The following is a 21,250-nucleotide window of genomic DNA, read 5'->3' on the forward strand; positions in this document are numbered from 1 at the left end:
TGAAAGCCACTGAGATGTCCAACAGGGACACACCTGTATTATTTCTGTTGTAGGTCATCCAACAAGATGACCAAAGCCATCACCATTCCATTGTATTATTTGAAATTAAACTAGACCCAAGCAATTATATGCAAAACGTTTTGTAAGTTCTTCACAGTGGTTTATTGAATAATTTAATTTTGTTCTTGTATGGCTGTGCACTGAAGGACCCCCAATCACTCAGGATTACTTGCTGGGTGACCCTATGTAGACCTAGTGGTGGCAGAGAAGTATCTACTTCTACACTCAGATCTCTACTATCCCACCCAGGGCAGAAAATTGCAACCAGAGTGTACTCTACAGCATGGATAGAACCAGAAACTAATTTGGACAGACATATGGTTGTCATAGATGAATTGAAAGTCTAAGCTGCTCCCTATCAGAGTGAGTGTAGCATGAATATTGAAGTACCTGAACACAGTGAGCTGGAAGGATTACACCACTATTGATGATAGTGGAATGGAGAATTCATGAATGCAATCGCTATTCAGTTGCATTAATAGGATAGCATGCATTTTTGTAGTCTTGAAACAAATCTGAAAAATAACTCAAAACACCTTTTATTTCTACACCTGTGAATTTTCATGTAAGATGAACAATCTCAGAAGAAGGCTGATTGGCAATAAATCTGCACTATTTTTATGTTCATTGTAAAAGTGAGGTGTAATAAGTATACTCTGATATTTTCCTACAATTCAGCCATTAAGATCCAAATGGCACAATTATATTTAGAACAAAAATGTTTAAAGTTTAAAATAAATAAACTGTGTTAGAACATTAGAGATGTATAACATAGCAGCATTGTCTGTGGAGGGAAATGAATGAAGACTACATGGAAGTGAGTAGGATATGGTCCAGGCATAATTTCTCTGGGCCCAGTGCAAAGCTTTAACACACACACACACATACATACATACCCCACTCCCCAAAAAGAAAATTGGGCTATATCTACCCTGAAAAGTTGGTGGTTTGATTATAATTCATTTCCTTTTTTGTTTTGTTTAAATTACTTGTTCTTCTATCTATTAATTTTACAGCTATAGTAAGATATTACCTTCAACAAAATGCCCTGCCACAGGGATCACTTTTCTTTGCACACTGGAGACCAAAAGTCTGATTCATCAATTATATGCAGTAAGGTCATAGTCTCTTATTGGTCTTCATATGTGGTCTGTCCTACCAAAAAGTGTCTTATTAATCATACTTTCTTTTTTCCATCATAGTAGGAAAATCATAGTTACCGTGCTGTGAGGTTGGTTAATCTAACTTGCCCTGAAGCTGGTAACCATAGTATTCTGATTCAGACAGAGCAGGATGTAATTATTAATTGACTGTTTAATGATTTAATTGCTAATTGTACAAAGGAAGAGTGAAGGGGCTGTATGTATGAAGAAAGGTCTCATGCAAATCTTCCATATGTTCTGAGCTTGTAAAAGAACAGAAGTACTTATGTTCTTTTATACTATGTAACAAAATTTGAAAAAAATGTTTCTTGTTTAAAAATGTATTCATGTTTAATTGTGCAGTAGTTACTTTGAAAGTAGTTGTTATACTCCAGAAACTTTGTTTTTGTGGCTGCCACAAACTATGTTGAATGTTTGAGACTTTATGAGATATTCATCGAAAAACTATAGCAAAATGTGCTGCAGAATGTTTAATAATCCCTTTCCCTGTTTTTATGATAGAACCAATTAAGATGACATTTATAACCCAGGAACAAAAATCGTGTTACATTGTGTTATTGGAATGTTTGCCCATCCTTCCTGCTTCCAATTATTCGTTATATCTGGAACTGTCAGGAGGGACAGTGATGTGTAGTTTTTATGGGTGGATTACACCTTCTGTGTCTCAAATTGTAAGACCAATTTGAGATAAGCGCTCCTTATTTTATACAAAAGCTGGGCTGGCAGATCACTATTAATTGTATTGCTTACCTTGTTTGACACTGATTCTGATTGGCACCACTGAATCTCAAAAGGCTATGACCACTCTGCACAGGCACAAGAAATTAAGACCGCAAGGATATTTTCAGCATTATATATAATTTAGTATCATCTTCTCCTCTTTGGTAATGGACTAGCAACCAGCACTAGCATCCTTAGCTCTCCTGGCCCAAGTATTTTCTCTTTCAACCTAATCTTGGGTCACAAGGGAGAAGATCCTGCTATTTGAAGTCACTCACTCTGCCTAACTTCTAAATTAGATCCACATCAATTTAAAATGTTAGTTGAAATACAAGTTTGATTGAGAAACCTTATCCCCCAATTCTATCTCTGTCTTCCCAGGCCACTCTTTTGCACCTGGTTGTAGATGGTGGTTGGAAGACATCCCACAAGCCTGATGTCTGCCTACCTGTATAGCAAAGCAGAACTAGGCAGAAGCAATATCCAGAATCATGTTCTGTTTCTCTCACATCTTGGTATCAATGATTATTTAATCCGGTGGTATGGAATAAAATTTCCTATGCAAATTTGCAGTGTAATTAGGACCACAACCATGGGAACATCCGTGGATGTGGCTAACTTAGTCATATTCCAGCTACCTCCCTTGGGTGTTCAGTGTTCAGGTGCTGTTATTCAATCACTTGAACCTGAGTCAATTTCAGTCATTATATGCAATTCTATTTTCCACTTTTTAGTTTTTATTTTATTTCAGCAACTTTGGTTACTTTTCTGTGCCAGTGTTCACACAATTAGCCATGGTTTGTAGGATTTATTGTTGGTGTTTGTTGCCAATTTCATCTGCTGCTAGCAGAAATGAGTTAAATGAACTATGAAGTTTGCACCCATGGTTTGTTTTTTGGGGCATCTAGATGTGGCCTTCTGGTTTACCTATACCCAGACAAGTGAGATAAATTAGCCAGTTAACAATGAATTACTTTTCTTACTCCATGAGGAAAGATATCACAATATTCAAACGATGGATGGAAAGACATTAGAGGCTAATTGTGAGATTATTATATTTTGTAGGATATGGAGGAGAAGGGCAACATATCTAGGTTTGGAAAAGTTCTTCAGGAATCTTGTTAGGAAATATTAATTCTACTTGTTGACTTTACAAAGGATTTGTATTTGGTACTGATGGTTTCCTCTAAAGATGAGATGAACAAGTTGGCTATTCTGGGAGTGAAATGTGAGCATTGCTTTACTGCTTTTCAAAGCAATAAATTCTTGTGTAGTCTCAGCTTGCAATGTACAAATTTGCAATGTACAAATTCACTGTGCTATCATGTAGATAATGAATTTGGCAGACTTTTGTGGAACTTCCTATGAAACTTGACATTGAAAAATTAGGCGCTTTCCTGATTGATGTTGGAAGCCTGCATATTAACATTCTTTGTCTTACTATTCAGTACATCTATCATCTGTTATATATCCTCTCTTTTATACAGGGTGTTTGAAAAAGAACTCCTATTTACCATTTAATTTAAATGGTGAATAGGGAGTTCTTTTTCAAACACCCCGTATTATAGAAAATAGAATAACTTAGGCAATACAATATTAAACAATTTTTGTCTTTTTAAAGAGCATGATACTGACATTATCAGTAAAAAAATCATGCATTTCAGCATGTATTGATTTCTTTTTAACAGAAATAGGTTGGTGAACTTCCCCTTATAACATGGACAAAAAACCTGGTTTTCAAGATGCTGTGGGACTCCAGCTTCTTTGGCTTTATTCAACGGAATCATTTGTGATAGGTGTTATACTACCTATAGGGGGGCAAGAGGTTCCCTATCCCTCTAATGAAGATTTTGTCAAAATGTTTTTTTGTGAGATGCATTTATTATGTTTTTTTCCAGTTAAATGATAATTTGTTTCTAGAACTAAGTTTATGAATTATTTTAAAGCTTTTGATTTTAAGTTAGCAGTGAACAGAAATTTTATGTTAAAGTTGCTTATTGCATTCAGTAACTTCACCAGTTTTTCTAACTTGTCCTTTTTCTAAAATTCTTACATATTCATGTTTTATAAGGATTCTGGTAATCCAGATTGTTACATGTTATTGCTTACCTTATTGTGGGTTTTTAAAATTTGGAATGTTGTAAAAGTTAATAAGTTGCCTTAAAGTAATCCACCTTTATTTCATTTTAGTTTCATGTGGAAGTATGTACATTAAATCAGGCAGAAATATGTTCAGCCAAAAATATTATTGCAGTTTACACAGTCTAGATTTCCTGGAGTACATCTTGTAACACAAAGTGAACAAAAGCAGTGTAAAACAAAGGTGATACTTGTGCTCTTTAATTCTTTGCAGAAATGTTCTGTGACTGCTCATGAACACAAAGCCCCTCACAATTAACAGCTTACTATGAGTTGGGAAGTATGCACTTTCAAACAGTAATGCTGACAAGTTGTAAAAATGTTTGTTGTTTTTGATACTACTTTCTTGTCCCTGCTTTAAATTTTAGGATCTGCTGTTTGGCAACTGATAGCATCTTTCTTGAAACTCCCAATATCCGGAACACATTGCATTGTAGGTGCTACCATTGGATTCTCATTAGTTGCAATTGGAACAAAAGGAGTCCAGTGGATGGAACTTGTCAAGATTGGTAATTGACATTTCCTAGTTGTTTTTGGTAAGGGTTTGTGCACAATCATGCATTGACTAAAAAAAAGAGTTGTAGAAATAGCATTTTATAATTTTACTATACTTTTGTTTTAGTGTTCTAGAGTACTTTGTTACTTCAGTACAGCTACTTGAAGCTGATAGTATTAATTGAAATTACTTTGTGCAAATTCACACTGCACTCAACAGAATTCTTTACGTATAACAGAAATATAGGCCAGGCATGCTTTTTAAAGGCTGCATGTAGAACCTTTCTAACTTTTTGGTTTACCTTTGGCCTTGAAAAAGAACCTACATTTTTAATGTGGCTATTAAATCAATGCTATTTTTTCTCATGGACAAGGATTCCAACACTGGATTGGATATATGTGTGTATGTGTTTTTAAAAAATCAACATTTTGCTGATGTTGCCCACACAACATCAATCATTTTGCAGCCACTCTGATTTATGTAGAAGTGACATAAATGTATACTTAGCACACTCATGAAAATCAATGGAACATAAGCATTCTTACAATCTGCTAGGTCATGTCAATCCTCTTTTTAAAAAAATCAACCACATTTCTGCTATAGTCAGGATTAAAATACCATAAATATGCATTGTTCAAAGATTATCATTTGTTGTTGTTGTTGCTTATTGAATAATTATGCCTATCTTTGTTTTTATTCAGTTGCTTCTTGGTTTATCTCCCCTCTTTTATCTGGGATGATGTCTGGTGTACTGTTTTTGCTTATTAGATTCTGCATCTTAAATAAGGTTAGTGACTATGTTTGTCCTCTCTATTCTTAATGTTGCTGGTAAGACTGTAAAATATGTGACAAAGGCAATTTCCTATCATGTAGCCTCAGCAACCCTCCACAGAGTCAAAATGTGTTTCAGAAACAACCTTCTGTTTTTGACATTTTTATGGATGAACATAGTCCCCAAGCATCTGTAGTCTTCAAGAGATGTATGCACATTAACAGATCTAAAAAATTATTGAAGAATGTCTAAATTGTTTAAGTTAAACTTGCATAATGTTCTAAATTATGCTTTCCAGATGTTGTTAGTTTACAACTATTGGTAATCTTTACCATTTGGTATGCTGAGTAGGCCTACTTGACCATGCAATCCAATGACATATGTACAGCTGCATGATTCCTATCCAAATGCAAGATTTTAACCTCTAGAGTTCTATTGCCATCTAATTTTAAGGTATGAAATGTGCCAGTAGCAGTCTGGACAGTTTTTTTTAACATTCACTGGGACAGAGTAAATGTAAAAACTGCAGAGACATGGTCATTGCAGGCAAATTCACCCTCATCCCATGAGGTCATCACTCTCATGAAAACCTGCCACAATCATAGTGTGTACATGGTAGGGCTTTTTATTGGCCTTATTACCATCACAGGCTCTCTTGGTGAGAAAAAGAAAGAAAGATGTATCTCATCCTCTGGGTTCCTTTCTGTGGGAGGCTATGCTCCTGCTATTACTTTCCCTAGTACTCCAAGATATGTTTGTTTAGGCAGATTTTTGATATGTACTGTATATGCTTAAGTCTAAGTCGACCTCATGTATAAATCAAGGGCAGGTGATGGAGGGGTTGGACTGGGTGGTCCACAAGGTTCTCTTCCAGCTTTATGATTCTGTTATCTGTGGATAACTTTATCCAATTTTATTGGGTCAATTTTTTGGCATGGCACTTTCAATGTATATATTATACATAGTAATCCATTTCAGTGAGGCTTCTTATTGGGGTATATATACTTAAAAAAAAATAAAAACACCTTTTGAGTGCTTTAAAAATAATTTTGTACTTTTTTTGTTTTTAAATTTTATTCTTGGATTTTAATTTATTTCTTTTGTGAGCCCCACTTGAGTCCCATTATAGGAGAAGAATGGATCTAAAATAAATAAACAATCATGGTTACAGGGTTCAGTTCTCAGCCCAGAGTGTGTATAGATATATGCCTACACCAAGTGTATCTCTGCAGTTCAAAAATCAACTTTGCAAATATCACTTGCCAAAAAAGCCAGTACTCCCTCTTTCTGCATCTTTTATGTAAAAATAATAATTTGGGATGCTTGTCTCATTATTACATTCATTTGAAATTATGTATAGTCCAGTGACAACAACTAAACAGGAACCAGAATGAGTAGGTGTCAGATGGTGAATATATTTATGCCATGTGCTTAATAAATAGGTAAGCATATGTATGATTCATTTATTGTGTCATATCATAAAGAAAAAGAAGGCCTTTCAGGGACACCAGCCAATGTTAAGGTTTCAGTACCCTGCATTTAAGGACATCAGCATTCAAGTGGTAAATCCAGTGGTTCTAATTATGGAGTTTATAAGCATTCTGAATTTGCCTGTAAGCTTGAAAGCCAATGGCATTTTAAAATCTGAGAGAGATGTCTAAACAGAGTTTGACAGTAGGGTGCATGTCTCTTTCTCCATTAGGCTAAATCTCTTCCCTGAAGCAAATGTTTCAAGGAGGGCTTAGAAAAAGATTTTTGTCCTCATGTATTGTGAGCTACAATATCCGATTCCCTCTTTTAACTACAAAATTACAGTAATAAAAAAGCAACCAGGAATTTAGAATAACGCTCAATCTTAGTTTAAGTACAGTGCTTTATTTTACAGCTTGTAGTTTTGTGCATCACATTGGATGGCTGTGTTTGTTCTTTCTGTTGACTAAGGCCCCTTCTACACTGCCATATAAAATCCAGATATCTGTTTCGAACTGGGATACATGGCAGTGTAAGATCAGATCGCCCCGGTGGCAAAGTGTGTTAAAGCTCTGAGCTGCTGAACTTGCAGACTGAAAGGTCCCAGGTTCAAATCCCGGGAGCGGAGTGAGCGCCTGCTGTTGCTCCAGTTTCTGCCAACCTAGCAGTTTGAAAACATGCAAATGTGAGTAAATCAATAGGTACCACTCCAGCGGGAAGGTAACGGTGCTCTATGCAGTCATGCCGGCCACATGACCTTGGAGGTGTCTATGGACAACGCCGGCCCTTCGGCTTAGAAATGGAGATGAGCACCAACCCCCAGAGTCAGACATGATTGGATTTAACATCAGGAGAAACCTTTACCTTTACCTAAGATCACATAATCCAGCTCAATGCAGATAATGTGGATGATCTGATTTGATAATTTGGATTATATGACAGTATAAAAGGGGCCTTAGGTAGAATTGAAAACCTTTCCCCCTTCTGAACTGCTGTTGATATACTGCTGTTGAGAGGGTCAAAGTCAGTCTTGGATGATGGAACCAAATATAGATATTCACTTGTATAATTGTTTCCCACAGAGCTACAAATTCTCTTTGTATTTTCTTCCAAATAATTTTTATTAAACATTTACTAGGAAAGTGGGGGGTAGGGGAATAAGGGACGGCTAAGGAAAAATTTGGGGATAATAGATTAACTATTGGTTAATTGCATCTTTACAAATGTATAGTATGACATGAGGAGAAAACAAAGAGGGTGGAGGTTGTTGAGGTATGAGGAGTTCTTTTACAACATTATTGTTAAAACTAAGTCTTAATCTCTTTTTCTTTAACACATATTTCATAAAATATTGAGGACTGTAACAATTTTAAGTCCATTGGTTGTATCTTCTTATGTCTTCTCACATTGTTTCCTGGTCTTCATATATTCTTTTCCAGTTTTTCTTCAGTGGAAATTAAACTTAATTTTTCATAACAGATTATTTTAAATCTTTTCTTAAATTATTTATTATTAATATCTATCAAGAAAGTTCTACGTTTTCATTTAGACTGTTAGTAGGTTAGTGTTTATATCATTTTGTCATTATCATGCTCTCTCTCTGTCTTTACATTAAATATATTTTCCATCTATAACTCTTGGGTTCAAAGACAGTATATTTCAAGAAACCATATATTTACCACGCTTTGGGATTTGTTTGGTTGGGTGTGATGAAAAACTGGAATTAGAACTGAAGTAAAAGATTTCCTTGTGCCCATTCAATATAATGAAAGAAGAAGATATGCCAACAGTATCTGTTTGGCTTGTATGTGCTCTTTATATGATTTTGATGGCAAGATTTTCCCTTCTCTATAGCAAGAATTTTGCTATGTAAAGTGTAAGGGATTGAGTATGAAATTAAAAACATATTTTTTGTAATTGTTTGGATTTCTTAATAAAATACCAACAAAGTTTGTTGCTGGAAGTGTGAGTCAGGTGAAAGCATGTGAAAAAGGAAAAAAGAAATGAAGTGTAATGTGTAGGGATACTAGAATAGCTTGGGCGCAATTTGAAAAACTGTACCTTTTTTGACCCTTTCCTCATTTCAGCAATTGCTGAATATGAAATAGCAAATATAGACTTCCGTTTTGCTATTAAAAATGATGTGTTTGGCAGTCTGCCTCTTGGCCTGGTCAAAAGACTAACTTGGGTATGAGGTAGGGAAGGAAAGAACTAGCCCATCTCCTGATGATTATTTCATCCCCTGCCAGTTCTCTCTGGGAAGAGAGTTCCATACTTAGAGAACTTGTCCTTGTGCATTAGTTCCTAATATTTGGAGAATCACAGATCCCTTTGAGAGTCTGATAAAAGCTACACCCTTCCTAGAAAAAATGCACTTGATCACAGCTATCAAAATAAAAGGAAGGATATTGAATTAAAATTTTTATCTTCTCGCATCCAACTCTTGGATCCTGAGATGTGCATTTATAGCACCAGGTTAAGAATTTCTATTATGTTGTCCTGAATCTTGTATCTGAGTATTTCTTAGGCTGTGTGGCTGAACTCATAAAAAGATGTGGATTACCTATGGGCTAGAAAACAAGGCAGATTGCTTTTGAAGAATTCCTCCCCGACCATGAGATTCTGCTGATCTCAGCACCTATCTGTAAAATGAGGCTTAATTCTCATGAGTTGGTGCAAAGGTGGAATTGAAATAGTCCATCAGATATCATTGGGTTGCAACTGTCAACATCCCCATCCATTAGTGTGTTCTGTTAGGACTTTGAGAGTTGTGAGACCACTTTGTTCCCATCATGGAAATATGCTTGGGTTTGTGCCCTATGGGCTAGAAAACAAGACAATTTGTTTTGGGAGAATGCAAGTCTGACATTCAGATTCTCCCCATCTGCCCTTAAAATGAGACTTAATTCCCTAGGGTTAGTGCAAGGGGGTGGAAGTAAAGCAAGTCTTTCAGATATCAGGGGGCTACAACTCTCAACACCCTTGACCATTGGCTATGCTCTTTGGGATACTGAGAATTATAGGGCCATTTTATTCCCATCATGGGAACATGCTTGTGTTTGTTTCTGACACATCAGAATAGGACCTTTATCTAAGAAAAGAGTCATACAATTCTTATTGGATTATGCTGATTTTTTTATTGTGACAGGATTTGAGTATGCCATTTTTTTATGCAGGAGGACCCTGTACCCAATGGTCTTCGTGCCCTTCCAGTGTTCTATGCTGCTACAATAACGATTAATGTATTCTCTATAATGTATACAGGTGCCCCAGGTGAGTATTATCTCACATATGAGGTCTACTATGAAAGCACTATTATAAATCTTGAAAACTCATCATTCTATTATGGATGTGTTGGATCCAGGATCTGCCTTCTGTGGTCTGAAGGACTCCTTATGATAGGTTCTTCAACCTAGGTTCAAGGATAATTCCCCCCCTCCTTGGCCCACAGCTTCTGTAGAGTCCCTTCCAATGCTTTTTGTGACATTTACTGGATGCTGGAGTGGCTGCACAGGTAAGAAAGACCTGGGAAGTCTGCTCCCATCAACCCAGTTGCAGCTAACTAAATTTGGATTTAACCTAACAATGGTTACAACAAAAAGGTGTTCTAGAAATATGCCTCACCTTATTTTTACTTCTGTAAAAAAGTCATATCTGTAGGTAGGGGGGGTTCATGAAAAGTCTGACAAACTACTGTGTGTTCTCCTTGGTTATCATAGTTCTCTTGGGTCATGTCACATGGAAACAAACCCACCAAGTGTACACTGAGCATGGAATTGCTTTCGCTCGCAACTCAGCAAGTGTTAATGTGTACTGTATGTGTTCCCAAATGTGTGTTTATCACATTTGCACTTCACCTTTGAAATGTCAGCGGCCAATGTTTTTCTTGATATTTTTTCCTGCCTAAGGGAGAATTTTCATGCAGTTCAAAATAAGCATATTCACAACCTGAAATAGTTCCTTGCTGTTTTGAATGCATAAGAGAACACCACCTGCATTATGTTAAACTTGTAAACTGACACAAATGGACATTGTATTAATTATACAGCTGACACTGCGTCTGATGGCATTCAGTAGTAGGAAATCATCTCATGTGATCCACAGGTGGTGGAGACACAGTGTTCTGCCTATATTTATAATAGCACCAGCATGTTGTGCAGAATGGTGTTTTTTTAATCCAGAAGTTACAGAGCAAGCATCCTGATTTAAGGATTTCGTGCTTTATTTGTCGGTGTTCCTCATCCTCTTCTGTTCCCTCCATGTCCAGTCCCCTTCAGCTCATGGCAAGAGCATATTGCAATTGTAGCAAATGCGTGTTCAATTATATAATTTTATTCTCTTCCTTTTTCAGTCCTAGGAATCACTCTTCCTGTGTGGGCGATAGCACTAATATCAATTGGTGTATCACTAGTAATTGCTGCCTTAGTCTGGATATTTGTGTGTCCATGGATGAAAAGAAAAATAGCAAGTATGTCTCCTGAGGGGTGGGAGGGTGCGGGAAGGTAAAACACATTTAAAATCTTTCGGGTGGATTTCCATTGCACTAAATCTTTTTCTTTATACCAGTGGTTTCTTTGCCTTCTGCTATAAATGTTTGGGTTTAGTTTCTTGTACTGCTGCTGTTAGCTAAAGTGCTTGTTTGTTTATTTATATAAAACAAAGGTGAGGGAAGTGCAACCAGCAGGGGCCAATCCCTTTTTTGCAGGCTGCAAGCAGAATTAATTTGAACATTTTGGCACTCATAGGGAAAACAATTAAAATTCAGGTTCAAAAATACTCCAGAAAACAAATTTTGGAGGCTTTCAAGAATAACTGATTTGTTTAAACCCCATTCACAAAAGCACTTGAAAATGTCAGGAATACGAGAAATAAGATGTATACACAAAACCACTTTTTAAAAGCATATTCTGTATATCACTAACTTAAAAAAATAAACCTAGCCTGGACTGGAATTGTCATTGCTTAAAACATAATGTATGTGTTTGTTATATGAACTCCAGCATATAAGACCAAAACATCCTAAAGGCATCTGTCTGTTCTTGGAAGTTAAGGAGGGTCAGCATTCATTACTGTTTGGATGAGAAATATCTATAATATCTAAGCTGCCCTACATTTGAGAAAAAGCAGCTCAGAAAAATATAGTGACTCGTTAGAAAGTTGAGGCAGTGGAAACATTTTTTTTATTTTCTTGATTGTTATATGGAAAGGCAAGGGTAGAATACCACTATGGACAGTTTATTTAAATGTCACCACTGCTGCAAAGGGCAGTGGTTTAGATTACAAGATATCTTTCATGGTTCATAAGTTTGGATTTTCCTTAGGTCGGTTAAAGAAAGAAGGTGCATTGTCAAAAATATCTGACGAAAGCCTTGATAAACTTCAAGATGAAGATCTGCCTGTCTTTAAAGAACTCCCTGGTGCCAAAGCAACAGATGAAAGTACTATTCCTCTCACTGGCTCTGGAACCGAAGACGCTGGTGTATCTGATAGTATTGCAAATGGTAATCATCCACGTGTACCATATGGTAAGAAACCAAGAGCATCTAATCTCCCCCCCCCCCCCCCCAAACTTTTTTTCTTGTTTCCATTGCATGCTTGTTACTGGTGGTTCCTTTCATGGGTGTAAGTGATACAAGGCTACAGATAGCTATCCCTTTCTATCACTATAGTCGAGGGAATCCAAAGGAATGTGTGCATTTTCTTCATGCTCTTTTCTAACATAGGCTTGTTCATTTTTTTTACATTAGCTATGAGTTGTGTTGAATGATATTGTTATAGTTACAGTCAAATCAGTTTGTAGGATTTTGGTAATAAAAAACAATATAATTTTAAAATAGTTGAATTTATAGTGGTGTCTTAGAGATATTGAACAGTGTTTTATCCATCTGAAAGCTTCTTTGCAACTTGATATCTCCCTCTTTAAATGATATTAATTCTTAGCTTTTGTCCTGTTCATCATTTAGCCCTCTCTTTCCATCAGACCTTCCTATTCCTGCACCATCCTCTTACCTAGGCTTCACCTGTCATTATACATACAATGTCCCATAATATATAATATATATCTGTTCTCTCCCCCATCTCTGCTGGCCCCTTGATTTGAATATGGGTTTATTTATTTTGTTACTTTCATAGCTCTGTGCCTAATTCAACAAACAGATAAATGGCACACATCAAAAGTTAGTAGGCCTTCCAGCTAGTGCTGTCAGCCAGTGCCTTTTGACATTTACCTGTTCAGGCAGCAAGGATTTTTAAAGCCTTTGAGAATAGGAAGGAAAGTTACAGCTGAAACACAGGCACTTTTAATAAATAGAGCAAGCTAGTGCTTTATTTTTCTTAAAAATGGTGGTAAAACATTTTACGTTTGTAGCTAAAGTAAAGGTATAGAAAGAAAAATGTGTTTATTCATTTATGACAGCTAAAACTGAGCCAGGATGATGTAGTGCTTTGACCATTCAACTGTGATTCTGGAGACAAAAGTTTGAATCCCTGCCCTGCAAGTCACTTTCTGCAAGACGTCACATTGTTTTAGCCTCAGGGGGAAAGGTAAAGTCAAACCCCCTCTGAACATAGGTGGTAGATTCACCTTAAAATTGCTGTAAGCAGGAAGTTACTTGAAGACACACAAAAACAACAAAATTGGTAATATAAAATAATAAAGTCTCAAATGTGGGATCTGAAAGTGGAGGAGAAAGACAAAGCAAACCAGTCAGGGAATGCTAGAAGTGAATAGCTGTCAAAACAGACCAGTAGAAAGAGCTGATTATTTCAGGAAAGAGAAGGCTTGACAAATAGCCATACTTCCCAATGAAAAGAGCCTTGCTCTCTTTCTACTTCTATCCCAAGATGCAGAATGATAGAGGTTTATGGAATATGCATGCTAGTATATATTATAGAAACGTGAGAAATAATACTTCTTGCTATGCCAACCTTCTGCTATCCATGGATTTGAAAAACAAGACTTGTAATGTTATTTCAGGAAGAGCCTTCTCAATGACACACAGTACGGTGAAATCTCCTGTTTCCAATGGCACGTTTAATTTTGATGGCCACATGAAGAGTGACATTCACGTATATCATACTGTGCACAAAGATTCGGGATTATACAAAGACTTACTTCACAAAATACATCTAGACAGAGGTAATAATGACGACAGGCCTCTGCAAGAAAATAACTACAAGTTACTGCGCCGCAACAACAGTTACACCTGCTACACTGCCGCCATTTGTGGGATGCCAGTTCATTCATCCTTCAAGGCTGCTGATGTGTCGACTACAGAAGATAGTGAAAAGCTAGTGACAGACACAGTTTCTTATTCCAAAAAGAGAGTTCGGTATGACAGCTACTCCAGCTACTGTAATGCTGTTGCTGAAGCAGAAATTGAAGCAGAGGAAGGTGGCGTGGAGATGAAATTGGCCTCTGAATTAGTAGATCCGAACCATCCCCCAGAAGACCTTCCAGAAGAAGAGAGAGATGAAAGAGACTCCTCACAAGTCCACCTGCTCTTTCACTTTCTCCAGATCCTTACAGCTTGTTTTGGATCTTTTGCTCATGGTGGCAATGATGTTAGGTAAGTAAGAGGTACTCATTTGTGTGAGTTTTTATAATAGCAATATAAGGATTCTGTAATTTCTTTGCATCTTTTGACTGTACATGAGAACACTTTTAGGGTTTTTTTTAAAGACTCAAGATTAACAAAGCCAATGAGATAATGGTTAATCATGAGCCAGATTACTTTTCATGACTAAGTTTGATCATACTGATATCTCATTGATTTTAGTACTCATCGATGTAGTGAAATTGATTTACCACAAGTTTTGCATCTGTTAGGATTCACTAACTACATTTCAGCAGTGGCTGAAATGTTCAGCTGTGTAAAACTACTATTTAAATCAATTTATTTAAATAAAGAAATGCAACATTTAATGAAATGATAATAAAATATTGCTGTTAGTTACTAGATGCTAAGAAGTACATACCATAGTATGTTGCAATAGTAATTACATATGAAGAAAGGCATTTAAATAATAAGATAAAATACTACTACTAACACAAGAGATATGTTGGTAAATTGGCTTGACATTGTCACGAGAAAGGAAGACCACCTGAATTTAGAAACAATTCTATTATCAGTGTGGAGAAATAACTGGAACTCTGACTGACACTAATGTTGGGTGCCTGGTGTAACACCTATTGTATTTATTTTTGTTCGTGTCCTATTGCAGTAAACTTTATATGCTGTAAATGTTTTATACCTAAGGAAGCTCTTTTGTTTCTGTGCCCGCAATATACTGTTAGTTTTCACTGAAAGATGAAGAGAAGTCTCTTTTAAAGCTAATTTGACTGCTTGTCCATTTAAGGGTTTTAAAATGTTTGGTGAGGCTTTGGATGGTGTATTGGTGGAAACCAAAAATAAAAAGGAAGGGTTGTCTTCTTTACCAAAATAATAGCATAGAAAAGGAAAGGAAATAAGAAAGAAAAAGAAACCTTTTTGATCTGGAGCTCAGTCCTTTCGTCCCTACAGATCTCACTTCAGGCAAAGGGAGTTCAGATCTTTTAGATCAAATTGGGCCTCCTCCAAGCCACAGTCTAGACAGCGAATGTCTTTAGGTTCAGTAAGGGTGGTGCTGCTTCCTCCAAAAAACAAACTAGAAGGTCTAACTAGTCATTCTGACTTGGAACAGTTCCCAATGGGAGCATGTCTCCAGAACGTTGCCCATCACTGGTAAAACATCTCCAGGTGCTTGGGTGTGAAGGAATGTGAGAGACGGATACAAGACAGATTTTATCAGGAAGCCCCTGGATTCTTTTGTACAGCCCTAGGGCTCAGGAAAAGTACCAACAAAGTTTTCAGGACATGGATCACCCAAAAAGATGAATATACAGTGCCTCATCAGCAAAGATTTTTAGAGTCCTGCTTGGTACTCTTCTTGGTACCAAAGAAAAACAAGTACTGGAGGGCTATACCAAATTTTTACATAATAAATTGTTTCATAGCCAGGCGGACATTCCATATGAAGACCTTACAGTCAGTTGTTGAATTGGATTATCTGGCCTTCTGTGACCCTCCAGGAAGCATACTTGTACATTTAGAAAAATCTGATGCACAAGAGAGTACCTCAGGTTTACTTACCTGGAGGATCATTAATAGTACAAGGTCAGCCATTTGGTCTTCTGGGGTTGATGGTGGCATGTGTTGAATCTGTTCCTTGGGCCAAGTTCCATTTAAGGGATTGCAATGGTTTCATCCTCCTTTTCAGGACAAGAGAGCAGCGAGGCAATTTGTGATAATGCGACTTCCCCCAGCAGTAAAGTTTTCCATGCATTGGTAGCTTTTGGAGATTCTCAACTTAGAAATGTCCACCCAAGAGCCAAGAAGAATAATCACCAGTATGGGATGGGGAGTGCAACTACAAGCAGAGTACTTAACAATCTTCAATCTGCTACTGGAAGTTCAGGGCAGTCATGTGTTGATCCATATTGAAAACATGGCCATCAAGGCCACATAAACATGCAGGGAGTCACTTGATCTTGGTCCTGATACGTAAGGCACATCTGTTATGTTTGGGCAGGGGGAGCCTCACTTTCTATTTCTGTTGAGTGGGGAGGGGTACCTCAAAGGACTGCTAAATTCTCAGGTCAGCTGGTTGAACATGGAAAGTCTGGGCCAAGTGGAATGGGCTTTGAACTCACTAGTCTCCTACAGAGTGATCCAAATGTTTAGCACCTTGCATTCTTGTAGAACAAGTCCCCTTGGCTCATATTGAGGCTTTGGATGGACAAAATCTGTCCAAAATCACTTAGCTAGGGATTTTATTTTATGTCTTTCATTCTGTAGTTCTTCTAACCAGGGCATTGTGGAAGATCAGAATGGAGGGCAGAGGCAAGCCTATGAGATCATTGGATATTGAGTGTTGTTTTGGGATTGTGGTTATGTTTTTTCTGAGTATCTTAAGTAAGAGCCAATATGGAAAGTGTTATGCGTTTTCTCAGTGACTGAATTGTTCTTAGGTTAGATCCTTTATCCCCCCCCCCCCCCCCCAAAGGGGGTAGCTCAGTTTTTATCAATCTCAGGAGATTGTTCTGTCTTCTTGCCCAGATCCAGGTTGGATATGTGTAAGGCTTTTCAGTTTAACTTTGACAGGTCTAAATAATAATAATAATAATAATAATAATAATAATAATAATAATAATAATAATCATCATCATCATCATTATCATCATCATCATCTTTATTTGTATCCTGCTCTCTCTCCCCAAAGGGTTCGGGGCGGCTTACAGCAATAAACGTATATAATAAATAATATATCACAGACAGTAATCACATATCAATTAATACAACAAGAACCCAATAGTATAAACATTAGTAAAATTAATCTGATCTCTTTTTTCGATAACAAGCTGGATAGATGCAGGGAACGCCGTGAATGTAGCGTATCTGGATTTCAGTAAGGCCTCCGACAAGATCTCCCATGACCTTCTGGCAAACAAACTAGTCAAATGTGGGCTAGGCAAAACTACGGCTAGGTGGATCTGTAATTGGCTAAGTAAATGAACACAAAGGGTGCTTACCAGTGTGTCTTCTTCATCCTGGAAAGAAGTCATGAGTGGAGTGCCTCAGCGTTCCATCTTGGGCCCGGTTCTGTTCAACATCTTTATCATTGACTTGGATGAAGGGTTAGAATACATGATTATCAAGTTTGCAGACGACACCAATTTGGGAGGGATAGCTAATACTCCAAAAGACTTGAGCAGAATTCAAAACGATCTTAATAGATTAGAGAGATGGGCCCAAACTAACAAAATGAAGTTCAGCAGAGACAAATGCAAGATACTCCACTTAGGCAGAAAAAATGAAATGCAAAGATACAGGATAGGGACGCTTGACTCGACAGAAGTATGTGTGAAAATCTTGGAGTCCTCGTGGACAACAAGTTAAACATGAACTAACAATATCATGCGGTGGCTAAAAAAAGCCAGTGGGATTTTGGCCTGCATCAATAGGAGTATAGTGTCTAGATCAGGGAAGTAATGTACCCCTCTATTCTGCCTTGGTCAGACCACACCTGGCATAGTCATCAAGTTTGCAGATGACTCCAATTTTGGGCACTGTAATTTAAGTGGGATATTGACAAGCTGTAATGTGTCCAGTGGAGGGTGACTAAAGTAATCAAGGGTCTGGACAACAAGCCCTATGAGGAGCTAGGCATGTTTAGCCTACAGAAGAGAAGGCTGAGAGGAGACTAGATAGCTATGTGTAAATATGTGAGGGGAAGACATAGGGAGGACGGAGCAAGCTTTTCTGCTGCCTTAGAGAATAGGACATGGAACAATGGCTTCAAACTACAGGAAAGGAGATTCCACCTGAACATTAGGAAGAACTTCCTAATGTTGGAGTGGAGGCTTCTTCTTTGGAGGCTTTTAAGCAGAGGCTGGATGGCCTATGCTTAAAGAAATAAGAAATGATTTGGTGTTATTTGCACTAAATTGCTCACCGATAATCAATAACCAGGTTAAAAACAACAGCTCCAATACAAATTCTTGAAGGACCCAATTCCTTGCTTACCTTCATTGCGTCTGTTGTCTGTTTATATTTACCTATTATCCCATGCCCTTTAATCAGCCACTAATCCATAAGAGAAGAATTTACCTAATGACTTCTATGGTTGCTCAGAAGATTTTGGTTAGAGATTTTCTCCACAAATATTTTTGGAAATCCCAAGTACATAGCATGTTGGGGATCACTCTGATCTAAATGCTTGCTGACACACTCAGGGAACTCTAAAAGGTTGGTAAAGCAGGGCATTCCTGTTCAGAAATTACGGTGAAGTTCAATCTGTTCTTAATCAATCTAACCCTAACCACTAAAAATAGTTGTCATCCATTTACATGTTAGCACTGTAATTCTTTTGGCTTTCTTCAGTTCCCCTTTCTTAAATTTTCACACTACTTTGGTTGTCTTCTTATCTTCTGGTGATAACACTAATTTTAATGACAAATTGCATGTTTTGGTTAGAATATGAACAAAGTCATATTTGAGTACTTCATGAGCATTCTCCTGTATGCCATCCAAACTGGATGACTTCTTAATTTTTAATTTTTTAATAGAGCTTAATTTTTTTTCCTCAAACATATATCCAACTGGTTCAGGTTTCATATTCGGTTGTAAAGATCAATACTAAGAATAACTTCGCTTTCTCTGCTATTTTAGCACTGTCTTTCATGCCATCATTTAAACAACCTAACCAATGTCCTGAAATATTTTTCTGAATATTTTGACAACATTCTCCCTACACGACAATAATGACTAACATTTTATTTGAGTGTCAACTGATTTTGCAGGGGTTTCTGCTCCCTTTTTGTTTGTTTGTTTCTTGTTTTTCAGAAGAATTCCATTTTTAAAAAAGCAGTTAGAGCCTTTTTTTTGTTAATGTATTACTTTAGTATCAACTTATGCTTATCCAGGCTTATGTCTTGCTAAGAGTGTGGACCGTCTTAATTTCCATGTTAGGATTAGTTGTATTAATATTTATATATCTAATTCTTCCTATGTTAAATTATACCTCCAGGAGAATCCTAGGCATAGAAATTAATTAGTTCCATACTTACATTTCCTGTCAGTCCTGGATCTTGTTTTTGTGACATTTCACCTTTGGAGGCCATGTGCAGTGTCTTTAGTTCACTGGAGGCAAGGAAAGATGTAAGGCACCAAAGGTGAGAGATGATTACATTTAATCCTTCATTAGGATTAAATAAAAGTATTCCTCCCCTTTAATATCTTAATGTACATAAAATAAAAAATGATCTAGACGTAATATACGGTAATTCCTAGAGTTGTTCTTCCTGTTTTAAACTGAGTGGGAATGCAAACTGAAATGCTGCAGTTGTTTTGAGCCTTCCTTCCTCATATGACAAGCAGTATCTATGATTTTGTTCAGATAGTAGCACTTTGCAGTTTAAATATTTATCTGTTTTCTCCTACTTAACCTCCCAAATGGCCAGAACACATCTTTATTTGAGCACTACAGAGCTGGAACACTGGTGCCAATTGGATGGTATCTGGCAGGCTTGGAGAGCTAATTCAACTTGCTGGATGGTTGGAAAACTGATGCCTGTAATCAGGGCAGCCTGACCTGGTGGTGATAATTACCTGCACAACTTGAGCCCCCTTTTTCATAATTAGCAAGGATGCTATGTTTCTTGAGGTGTTTGTGCGTGCGTGCATGCATGTGTGTTTCACTCATCATTTGCTTTCCTGCTTTTGAAACAGAAAAGTAATGTTTTATTTGTGTTCTTTGTATGCTTTTTAAGAGTTCTTAAACTGTAAGATTGGTAATGGCAGGTGCAGTGTGTGAAAGATTACTTTTCTGCACTTGCAATGCTGAGCAGCCCAGGGGCGTATGGTATGTTTTGTGTGGTGGTTGCTAGGCTCAGCAAACCCATTCAAGGGGAGAGGCTTTGAGTGCCCCTCCTCCTGCAAATAATCTGTATAGGGGTTTCTTCTGCAGTAAAAGCAGAAGGGAAAGTTTCTGTTTGATATAGATGCTGAGAGTTCAGTTAGAAGCCTTGCCTGATCACTTAAAGGACTATAAACAAAACTTCCCGAAGTTCTTAATGGCCTGTGCACATTAATTCACGAGCCCTATCATTTGCACTTTCAATCAAAATATATTGTATGGCTATTTTATCTTCCTCTCTCCCAAAAGAATTTCTTTTTCTAGTAAGAAAAAGGATAGTGGGGAAAATATGGGAGGACTGCAATTTTATATTTAGAATTCTTGTAATACTTCTTAAGAGGCAGAACAATTCCATAATGAAAGCCTCATCTGGACACATAAACACATTTCATTTGTTTAAATGGTAATTCATAGCAAACAGCACCCCCCCCAATACAGTCTACAAGATCCACATTTAATGTTATTGATAATGCTACCCACATGAAATTTGAAACCACCTACATTTATTTATTTATTTTGTGTCAAAAGCATTGCATAATAAATAAGATTAAAGTGATAAAATAAAGGAATCACAAACAGCTAAATGCATAACATTTATCTACATAATAGCTATCTTGGTTCCATAGAATGTTTGACTGCAGTTACTGGACATTGTTAGTTCAGCGTCAATTGAAGACTTTGTTAAAATATATTACAGTCGTCCCCGTCTCCCCCCCCCCACCCCCGGTCTTCACATAGTAAATAAATAGTGTAAAATAGATGCAGGCTTATCTTTCAGTCTCAGAGACTATGAAGTTAGAGACTATAAGAAAGGTAGCGGGGAAGAACAGGCGAGAAAACTAGAACACAAATATTGTTTCTTTTTAAACAGACATTTCAATCTTATCTTGGCAAGTGGGACATTGGAGAGGTTTTGTGCCCAAATGTAGGGGTCATATAAAATCTGAGAATTTTTTTACTTTTTTAAAATTTAAA

General features: G+C 37.1%; 1 protein-coding gene across 1 annotated transcript in view; it reads left to right on the plus strand.

Moving 5' to 3' along the window:
- The window catches only part of slc20a2 (solute carrier family 20 member 2), a 35,423-nt gene that overhangs the window by 1,853 nt on the left and 12,320 nt on the right, over window positions 1-21,250 (plus strand). The window contains exons 2-7 of the mRNA XM_008113063.3: window positions 4,451-4,591; window positions 5,280-5,365; window positions 9,997-10,093; window positions 11,172-11,288; window positions 12,142-12,345; window positions 13,797-14,388. Of these exons, the coding sequence (XP_008111270.1) occupies window positions 4,451-4,591; window positions 5,280-5,365; window positions 9,997-10,093; window positions 11,172-11,288; window positions 12,142-12,345; window positions 13,797-14,388 (1,237 nt within the window). The remainder of the gene's footprint in view (window positions 1-4,450; window positions 4,592-5,279; window positions 5,366-9,996; window positions 10,094-11,171; window positions 11,289-12,141; window positions 12,346-13,796; window positions 14,389-21,250) is intronic.

This window comes from Anolis carolinensis, chromosome 6 (genome assembly GCF_035594765.1).
Source record: "Anolis carolinensis isolate JA03-04 chromosome 6, rAnoCar3.1.pri, whole genome shotgun sequence".
Classification (NCBI taxonomy): Eukaryota; Metazoa; Chordata; class Lepidosauria; order Squamata; family Dactyloidae; genus Anolis; species Anolis carolinensis.